We start from the raw sequence: 10,791 nt of genomic DNA, 5'->3' as shown, positions 1-10,791 counted from the left end.
CTACCTCCTGGGTTCAAGCAATTCTCCTGCCTCAGCCTCCTGAGTAGCTGGGATTGCAGGCACCTGCCACCATGCCCGGCTAATTTTTGTATTTCATAGTAGAGATGGGGTTTCACAATGTTGGCCAGGCTGGTCTCAAACTCCTGACCTAAGGCAATGTGCCCGCCTCGGCCTCCCGAAGTGCTGGGATTATAGACATGAGCCAACCCTTCTAGTTTTCTTTTTCATTTTTTTCTTTTTTTTTTTTTTTGAGATGGAGTCTTGCTCTATAAGCCAGGCTGGAGTGCAGTGCCACAGTCTTGGCTCACTGCAACCTCTACTTCCTGGGTTCAAGCAATTCTTGTGCCTCTACCTCCCGAGTATCCGGGATTACAGGTGCATGCCACTATGCCCCATGCTCGGCTCAGCTAATTTTTGTATTTTAGGTAGAGAACGGGTTTCACCATGTCCAGGCTGGTCTCAAACTCCTGAGCTCAAGTGATCTGCCCACCTCAGCCTCCCAAAGTGCTAGGTTTATAGGCTAGAGCCACCTTGCCTGCTCACCCCTCTAGCCTTTCATAGCAACATGACATGGGGAGCTAGACTGTAGGGTACACCTGGGGCAGGAAGACCAGAATGTTTATTTTTTCTTCGCCTTCAATTTTTTTTGTTTGTGTGTTTTGAGACAGTCTTGCTCTGCCACCCAGGCTACAGTGCAGTGGCATGATCTCAGCTCACTGCAACCTCTGCCTCTTAGGTTCAAGTGATTCTCCTGCCTCAGCCTCCCGAGTAGCTGGGATTACAGGCACGAGCCACCACGTCTGGCTAATTTTTTAATTTTTAGTAGAGATGGCGTTTCACCATATTAGCCAGGCTGGTCTCCAATTCCTTGACCTCAAGTGATCCACCCACAATGGCCTCCCAAAGTGCTGGGATTACAAGCCAGAATGTTGCTTTGTGTGTCTGATTTGAGGGTGATGGCTTCTGGACATTTTGGGGTGATGTGTGTAATTGATCCATCTCAAGGCTGCTAGAACCCAGTTAGAGAAATATGAAAGTCTTCCTTTCCTTACTTAGAAACCTTGGAGGAGGGGCAGGAGCAGTGACTCATGCTTGTAATTCCAGCACTTTGGGAGGCCAAGACTGGAGGACCACTTGAGGCCAGGAGTTTGAGACTAGCCTAGGCAACATAGCAAGACCCCCATCTCTACAAAAAAAAATTAAAAACAAAAATTAGCCAGGCAAGGTGGCACATCCCTGTAGTCTCAGCTATTCAGGAGGCTTTAGGAGGAAGATTGCTTGAGTCCAAGATTTGAAGGCTGCAGTGAGCTATGATTGCATCACTGCATTCCAGCCTGGATGACAGAGCAAGACTCTGTCTTAAAAAGTTTAAAAACAGGCCAGGTGCCGTGGCTCACGCCTGTAATCCCAGCACTTTGGGAGGCCGAGGCAGGCAGATCACAAGGTCAGGAGTTTGAGACCAGCCTGACCAACAAGGTGAAACCCATCTCTACTAAAAATCCAAAAATTAGCCTGGTATTGTGGCAGGCGCCTGTAATCCCAGCCACTCAGGAGGCAGAGGCAGGAGACTTGTTTGAACCCAGGAGGCAGAGGTTTCAGTAAGCTGAGATCTCACCATTGCACTCCAGCCTGGGCAACAGAGCGACATTCTGCCTCAAAAAAAAAAAAGTTTTAAAATGGCTGGGTGCAGAGGTTCACGCCTGTACTCCTGACACTTTATGAGGCCGATGTGGGATGATTGCTTGAGCCTAAGAGTTTGAGACCAGCCTGGGCAACATAGCAAGACCCCATCTCTACAGAAAAAAAGAAAAGAAAGATAACCAGGCGTGGTTAGTCCTAGCTACTCACAAGGCTGATGCAGGAGGATCCCCTGGGCCTGGGAGATTGAAACTGTAATGAGCCTTGATCATGCCACTGCACTCCAGCCTGGGCAACAGAGCAGGAAGGAAAAAAGGAAAGGGAACCTGGAAGGAGACAAGGCCAATGGAAGGTTGGCCAAAGCTCAGACCAGCTTCCCTGTGAACACCAGAGGGATTAGGAGGGTGAGAAGTCCCTGAGAGCTCTTTCTGGGTCATTTGGGAGCACCGGATCATTGTCATAGGGCCAGGCGTGGCAGCTCAGGCCTGTAATATCAGCACTTTGGGAGGCTGAGGCGGGTAGATCACTTGAGGTCAGGAGTTCAAGACCAGCCTGGCCAACATGGTGAAACCCCATCTCTATTAAAAATACAAAAATTAGCCTGGCTTGGTGGTGGGCACCTGTAATCCCAGCTACTCGGGAGGCTAAGGCATGAGAATCACATTAACCTGAGACGTAGAGGTTGCAGTGAGCCAAGATTGCACCACTGTACTCCAGCCTGGGCCACTGAGTGAGCTTCTGTCTCCAAGAAAAACCAAAAACAAAAACATTGGCCAGGCATGGTGGTGGGCGCCTGTAGTCCCAGCTACTCAGAAGGCTGAGGCAGAATAGTTTGAACCTGGGAGGGGAGGTGGAGGTTGCAGTGAGCCAAGATCACGCCATTGCACTCCAGTTAATCTGGGCGACAGAGCAAGTCTCCCTCTAAAAAAAAAAAAAAAAAAAAAAAATTTGTGTCGTAGCAGGGGGACAGCTGTCCCTAGGTTGATTCCTTTCTTTTTCCTTCCCAGCTGTCAGAAACTCCTGGTGGATGAGCAGCAGATCCTAGGGGAACAGCAGGAGAACCGGAGTGGAAACTGCAGGGCGAACGACCTCCGCAGGGCTCGGGAAAAGTGTGAGGCAGTGCTGCGGGCTCCCACGTGGGCGCAGTGCGCCTCCCGCATAGACCTCACAGCCTTCCTGGTGGGCTGTACGAACACCCTCTGTGTGTTCGGAGGTCTCCACCACGCCCTCTGCGACGCTCTGCAAGCCTTCGGGGCCGTCTGCCAGAGCCAGGGGCTGAAGCCCCCACTCTGGAGAAACAGCAGCTTCTGCCGTGAGTGTGCCACGCTGTCACTCCCAAACCACTCCCAAACCCCATTTCCCTCTCTGCTTCCCTGAGAACTCCCTCACCCTCCTTCCCATTTCCTCCTGATTCAGCCCTCATTGACTCTTTGATGAGGGCTATTTTTTAATTTATTATTTATTGATTGATGTACATTTTTTTGCCGGACATGGTGGCTCACATTGGTAATCCCAGCACTTTGGGAGGCTGAGGCAAGTAGATCACAAGATCAGGAGATCAAGACCATCCTGGCTATCATGGTGAAACCCTGTTTGTACCAAAAGTGCAAAAAAAACTTAGCTGGGTATGGTGGAGAGCGTCTGTAGTCCCAGCTATTCGGGAGGCTGAGGCTGAGAATCGCTTGAACCCGGGAGGCTGAGGTTGCAGTGACCTGAGATCACGCCACTGCACTCCAGCCTGGCAACAGCGGGAGACTCTGTCTCAAAAAAAAAAAAAAAGAAAGAAAATTTGCTGGGCGCAGTGGTTCATGCCTGTAATCTTAGCACTTTGAGAGGCCAAAGTGGGTGGATCACCTGAGATCAGGAGTTCAAGACCAACCTAGCCAACCTGGTGAAACCCTGTCTCTATAAAAAAAACAAAATTGGCTGGGCGCGGTGGTTCACGCCTGTAATCCCAGCACTTTGGGAGGCCGAGGCAGGCGGATCACTAGGTCAAGAGGCCATCCTGGCCAACACAGTGAAACCCCGTCTCTACAAAAAATACAAAAAAATTAGCCGGGCGTGGTGGCATGTGCCTGTGGTCCCAGCTACTCGGGAGGCTGAGGCGGAAGAATCGCTTGAACCCAGGACGCAGAGGTTGCAGTGAGCCGAGATTGTGCCACTGCACTCCAGCCTGGTGACAGAGCAAGACTCCGTCTCAAAAACACACACACACACACACACACACACACACACACACACACACACACAAAATTAGGCCAGGTGAGGTGGCTCATGCCTGTAATCCCAGCACTTTGAGAGGCCTAGCCAGGCAGATTATGAGGTCAAGAGATCAAGACCACCCTGGCCAACATGGTGAAACCCCATCTCTACTAAAATACAAAAATTAGCTGGGTGTGGTGGCGCGTGCCTGTAGTCCCAGCTACTTGGGAGGCTGAGGCAGGAGAATTGCTTGAACCCAGGAGGCGGAGGTTGCAGTGAGCCTTTGCCCTCCAAAGTGCTGGGACTACAGGCGTAAGCCCCCTCACCTGGCTTTTGAGATGGAATCTCCCTCTGTTACCAGGCTCGAGTGCCATGGCAAGATCTTGGCACTGCAACCTCCACCTCCTGGGTTCAACCCATTCTCATGCCTCAGTCTCCCAAGTAGCTAGAACTATAGGCATAGGCCACCACACCCGGGTAATTTTTGTGTTTTTTATGGAGATGGGGTTTCACCATGTTGGCCGGGGTGGCCAGAAAGCTTTCTTCTTTTCTCCTGGCAGACAACTGGGCAAACTTCTGTAGCATTTTACTTAAAAAAAAAAAAAAAATGCTGAGATTATTCCCATAGCATACTATTCACTCTTTTTTTTTTTTTTTTTGAGACGGAGTTTCACTCTTGTTACCCAGGCTGGAGTGCAATGGCGCAATCTCGGCTCACCGCAACCTCTGCCTCCTGGGTTCAGGCAATTCTCCTGCCTCAACCTCCCGAGTAGCTGAGATTACAGGCATGCGCCACCATGCCCAGCTAATGTTTTGTATTTTTAGTAGAGATGGGGTTTCACCATGTTGACCAGGATGGTCTCGATCTCTTGACCTCGTGATCCACCCGCCTCAGCCCCCCAAAGTGCTGGGATTACAGGCTTGAGCCACCGCGCCCGGCTTATTCACTCTTTTAAAAGTGTCTTTTAGCGGGGTGCGGTGGCTCATGCCTGTAATCCCAGCACTTTGGGAGGCCGAGACGGGTGTTGGAAACTAGCCTGGCCAACATGGTGAAACCCCATCTCTACTAAAAATACAAAAAATTAGCTGGGAATGGTGGAGGGTGCCTGTAATTCCAACTACTCAGGAGGCTGAGGCAGGAGAATCACTTGGACCTGGGAGGCGGAGGTTGCAGTGAGCTGAGGTCACAACATTGCACTCCAGCCTGGGCAACAAGACTGAAACTCCATCTCAAAAAATAAATAAATCAAGTGTCTTTTAGTATCTTCATAAGGTCGTGCAACTATCACTGCTATATAACTCCAGATCCTTTTACATTTTAAAACAGGAATTTTGTAGAGATTTTTTGATATGTAACACATGCACAGGATTTGAAAACTTATAAAGGATTAAAAAATTTTAAATACTTTTAAAGTATTAAAAAACACCCAGTTGGTCGGGTGTGGTGGCTCATACCTGTAATTCCAGCAATTTGGGAGACTGAGGTAGGTGGGTGGATTGCTTGAACCCAAGAGTTTGAGACCAGCCTGGGTAACATAGTTATAACCCATTTCTACAAAAAATTACCAAACTAGCCAAGTATGGTGGTTCATGCCTGTGGTCCCAGCTACGTGGAGGGCTGAGGTGGGAGGATCACTTGAGCCCGGGAGGTCGAGCTTCAGTGAACCATGATTATACCACTGCACTCAAGTCTGGGTGACAGAGTGAGACCCTATCTCAGAAAAAAAAAAAAATCTCCCCCCAAAAACAAAAAAAAAGATAACCTCCCTCCCACCCTCACCCCATGGGCCTGCTTCACGTCTCAGTATTTTTCTCCAAGACCATTTATTTATGCATATACAAACAAATTCAAATTTATTCTTGGCTGGGTGCAGTGACTCACACCCTAATCCAAGTACTTTGGGAGGCCAAGAAGCTTGAGGCCAGGAGTTTGAGACCAACCTGAGCAATATAGTGAGACCCCTGCATCTCTATAAGAAAAAAAATTAAAAAACAAAAGACAAGAAAGCTTTATGCTTTGTGCTTTTGGAGTTTTGCCAATCTGAGAAGTGAAAAACAAGTCTTTTTTTTTTTTTTTTTTTTTTTTGAGATAGAGTCTTACTCTGTCATCCAGGCTGGAGTGCAGTGGCATGATCTTAGCTCATTGCAACCTCTGCCTCCCAAATTCCAGTGGTTCTCCTGCCTCAGTCTCTGACTAGCTGGGATTACAGGCATGTGCCACCATGCGTGGCCAATTTTTGTATTTTCGGTACAGACAGGGTTTTACCATATTGGCTAGGCTGGTCTTGAACTCCTAACCTCAGGTGATCCACCTGCCTCAACCCTCCCAAAGTGCTGGGATTACAGGCATGAGCCACCTCGCCTGGTCATGAAAAATAACAAGTCTTAATTTGAGCTATTATTATGAATGAAGTTGGACATTTTTCCATATGCTTAGGAACGCTTTGAATTTCTCTTTCTGTAAACTATCTGCTTATATCTGGTTGCCATTTTTCCACTGAGTCGTTGGTCTTTATTGAATTATTTAATGAAAGCCCTTTCTCTATTATGGAAAATAGACCTTTATTAGTGCTCCAAGTTACACAAATTGTTCCAGTCCTTTTTGTTTCCATCTTTTGACTTTTTTTTGTCATGCAGGAAAAAAAAAAATTTTATGGGGTCAAATATGTTAATCTTGTTCTACGTCTTCTCCATCTTGAGCAATAGCTATAAATGCTAGCCCCACAGAAGCTACAAAAAAGTTTGCTGATTCTTTGCTCTAGAAATTTTGTTTGTTTATTTGAGACAGAGTCTCACTCTGTGGCCCAGTCTCCAGTGGCTCGATCTCAGCTTGCTGCAACCTCCGCCTCTCGGGTTCAAGCAATTCTCCTGCCTCAACCTCCTGAGTAGCTGGGATTACAGGCACGTGCCACCATGCCCAGCTAATGTTTTGTGTTTTTAGTAGAAACGGGGTTTCCCCATGTTGACCAGGATGGTCTCAATCTCTTGACCTCGTGATCCACCCGCCTTGGCCTCCCAAAGTGCTGGGATTACAGGCTTGAGCCACTGGGCCCGGCTATGGCTCTTTTTTTCTTTAAGGGATTTCCTGGCTTTTTTGGTTTGCTTATATCTTCAGCTCAACTTTGAAATCATCTTGTCCTATTAAAAGCACACACTTATATAAAATACTTTTGTGGCTGGGTGCGGTGGCTCATGCCTATAATCCTAGCACTTTGGGAGGCCTAGGTGGGAGGATCCCTGAGGTCGGGAGTTTGAGACTGGCCTGGCCAACATGGTGAAATACTGTCGCTATTAAAAATATAAAAATTAGCCAGGCATGGTGGCACATGCCTATACTCCCAGCCACCTAGGAGGCTGAAGCAGGAGAATCACTGGAACTCAGGAGGTGGCGGCTGCAGTGAGCCGAGATCATTCCTGGGCATCAGAGAGAGACTCCATCCTCCCCACCAAAAAAAATACTTTTGATATATTTTATTGAGATCACATTAAATGTGTACATTCACTAAGGGAGAAATAATATCACTGTGTTGCTGAACCTTCCTATCCATGAACATGGTATGCATTTCCATTTGTTCACACTACTTTTGCTTAAGGGCCTTTCTTTAACTCCCCCAACAGAATTAATACCTCCCTGCTTTGTGCTTCCATCACACCTTGTATACTCTTGCCTGTGAACCCACCTACTGATCATGCACATCAAGGTCATGCTGCAGCTGCTGTGTGACCTCTGTCCACCATGCTTACTTGGGAGAGTCATTCTTGTTCCTTTCTTTATTTTTTTATTTTTTTTTTAATTTTTTTTTTTTACAAATAAGACTTTTTATTTGCCACTATTATAAGTCTGAACTTTAAACAGATTCTTGGACTGGTGGTTCATATCCATCAACTCGTTCAACTTTAGCACCTGTCTCATCCCCAGTGGCTTTTCCAGAACTACTGCCTTCACCATGAAGCTCCATGAGTTTTCCCAATTCAAACTTGGGCTTCTTCAGCATTTTTACCTTTCTAACGAAGACATCATGGAGAGGATAAATAGATTGGCAAGCCTTTTCTATGTCTTTTCCAATGCTGTCTGGAATCAATTTATTCACCACTTCTTTCAAGTCATTTGTCTGCATCTCTCGGGTCATGATTTCCATCATCATCTTCCGGATTTGGTGGACCCTGTTGGTGCTGAGCATAAGAGGTCTTCCGTATCTGATTGTTGCGTTTTTTAGTAAAACCAACACAGAACAGACGAAGCAAGTAACCATCGGTAGTCTTGACATCAACATGAGCTTCAATCATTGTCTGCCATTTTTTGACCATGGAGCACATTTTGTCACGGGTAAGATCCATGCCATGGAAGTTAGTCAGGCAGTTTTCGCCCTGAACATCTTCAGTAATTAGCTTGAATTTCCTAAATGCAACTTCATCATTCTGCAAATCAGCAAGACTAACTTCAGACACTCGACCCTTGAGGCCATCAGATGCAATTTTGGTTCCTTGGGTCCTGGTGACTAGCGTCTTTCCAATATTTCTTATATTGAACATAGCAGATGCTTTTACATCATACCAATCTTTCTTAGAAAATGGATCAACCACTTTCTTCTTGGCTCCCTTTTTGCCGCCTTTCGTAAGGCGCTTATTCTTGCCAACCGCCATGGTGCTGCTCAGAGAGCCAAAAGGGCGGAAGTGGATGTCGCCTTTTTAATTTTTTTAAAGATGGGGTTTCACCATGATGGCCAGGCTGGTCTTGAACTCCTGACCTCAGGTGATCCACCTACCTCAGCCTCCCAAAGTGCTAGGATTACAGGTGTGAGCCACCGTGCCTGGCCATTCTTATTCCTTTCTTTACCCAAAGCCTGGCCACAATCCACACTCAGTAAATGTTTGCTGAATTAATAACAAAAGAAAAAAAATCTCCCCAAGCCTTGTTGGTCATCCATCCATAGCCTGGTTTCTACAGCCCCTGCCTATAGGGTCCACCCCTACAGGGTTCTGTGAGCCCCTCCCTGTTGGTGCGGAGACAAGAAACCAGAAATAAAAGACACAGACACAGAGATAGAGAAAAGAGAATTTGGGCTCGGGGGTCCACTGCCAACCAAAGCGCAGAGACCTGCAGTGGCCCCGAGTGCCTGGACACTCTGAGTTTTATTGAGTACAAAGCAGTGGGCAGGGAAGGTAGGGTGAGGTAATGGTGGTCGGTGATAGGGTCAGGTAAATCACGTATCTTGAAGATAGGGGGCCCAATACTTTCAAGTAGCCGAGGCGAGGAGAAAACCTAATGCATCAGCGCTCTTCACGTATTTGTCAGAAATGTCAAGGACACTAAGATTATGTTACTATTACTAATTCTTATCTTTTAAGAAAAAGAGAAACCAGGTACAGATGCAGGCCGTGAGAGTAGACATGGAATGTGACCACTGAAGCCCAGCATCACATAGAGACAGTTAAACCCCCGGATGTCTGCGGGCTTCCCTGACGGCAGCCAGGCCTTACCACAAGAGCTTGGAGAAGCGGAGTTTTCTCCTAACTTCCCCAGGAAGGAGATGTCTCGGTCATTTTGGATATCTCTTTCCCTAGCTGGCTGAACGGTGGGCACTTTCCCAGTGCTGGCGCTGCCACACAGCCGAGGCGCCCTCCAGCAGCCCTTATGTGGGCGTGACAGAGGGCTTAGAGCCTCTTGCCTTAGGATCACTTTGTTCACAATGTCACCTCAGTTCCATGCTTCATAACCCGATAATCATTAGTAAAATAAAGGTTATATTGAGTATACATTTTTATGATGATAAGTAACTGTAAGATTATATATGATTATATAAAGGAATAACTATATGCCTACATTTCTAATTCTTTTCTAAATCAGTATTTATATGGGAACAGACTGAAGCTTCAGACCCTTGCCCCAGCACTTGCGGGGTTTCCCGCCTACATCTGCCCACCTTGGCCCCCTCTGACCCTCTCTGCTGACTCACTGTTTCCTTCACCCACAGCTCTGGAATGCCCTGCCTATAGCAGCTACACCAACTGCCTTCCCTCCTGCTCACCTTCCTGCTGGGACCTGGATGGCCGCTGTGAGGGCGCCAAAGTCCCCTCTGCCTGTGCTGAGGGGTGCATTTGTCAGCCCGGCTATGTGCTGAATGAGGACAAGTGTGTCCCCAGAAGTCAGTGCAGCTGCAAGGATGCCCATGGTGGCTCGATCCCTGTGAGTTGAGATGGGAAATGGGAGGACGGGAGGCAACGCACCTCGAGGGTGGTGCTTTCTCCTTTTCCCCGCCTCTCTCAGCCTGGGACACCCATGACTTGACAGCTGGCCTTGGGGTGTGAAGACTGCTGTGGGTGGCGCATTCATCTCCAGCCAGGTCTGGGCTGATGGCGCCTGGCTTGGGTGGATCCGAGGAATCCAAACAAGCAGCACATGGCATGGCATAGTGGAAGGACCAGGGCCTCATTTCAGGCTGACCTAAGATTCACTCTTAGGTGCCACTGATGAGTCGGATGACCTCTATTATCTCAGTTTGCTCACCTGTAAAATGAGTTTGTAGTGTCTGTTTTACAACATATGTAAGACACCAAGCATAGTGGTTTTTTGTCTGTTTGTTTGAGGTGGAGTCTCCCTCTGTCACCCAGGCTGGAGTGCAGTGGCATGATCTCTGCTCACTGCAACCTCTCCCTCCCAAGTTCAAGCGATTCTCCTGCCTCAATCTCCTGTGTGGCTGAGATGACAGGGAAGCACCACCAAGCCTGGCTAATTTTTGTATTTTTTTTTTTTTTTTTTTGAGACGGAGTTTCGCTCTTGTTACCCAGGCTGGAGTGCAATGGCGCGAACTCGGCTCACCGCATCCTCCGCCTCCTGGGTTCAGGCAATTCTCCTGCCTCAGCCTCCTGAGTAGCTGGGATTACAGGCACGCGCCACCATGCCCAGCTGATATTTTGTATTTTTAGTAGAGACGGGGTTTCACCATGTTG

The 10,791-nt window shown here is 47.8% G+C and overlaps 1 protein-coding gene and 1 pseudogene across 2 annotated transcripts in view; one reads left to right on the top strand and one right to left on the bottom strand.

The window, feature by feature from the left end:
* ZAN (zonadhesin) overlaps positions 1–10,791 on the top strand; it is a 68,708-nt gene that overhangs the window by 39,069 nt on the left and 18,848 nt on the right. The window contains 2 exon segments of the mRNA XM_032254895.1: positions 2,646–2,950; positions 9,816–10,031. Of these exon segments, the coding sequence (XP_032110786.1) occupies positions 2,646–2,950; positions 9,816–10,031 (521 nt within the window).
* On the bottom strand, positions 7,647–8,526 carry LOC116534616 (annotated as a pseudogene). Its single transcript, XR_004261806.1, has one exon. The product of XR_004261806.1 is annotated as a 40S ribosomal protein S3a pseudogene (transcript).

Source organism: Sapajus apella, unplaced genomic scaffold (assembly GCF_009761245.1).
Source record: "Sapajus apella isolate SASKATOON/1434 unplaced genomic scaffold, GSC_monkey_1.0 scaffold88, whole genome shotgun sequence".
Lineage (NCBI taxonomy): Eukaryota > Metazoa > Chordata > Mammalia > Primates > Cebidae > Sapajus > Sapajus apella.
This window is presented reverse-complemented; position numbering and strand designations above follow the sequence as displayed.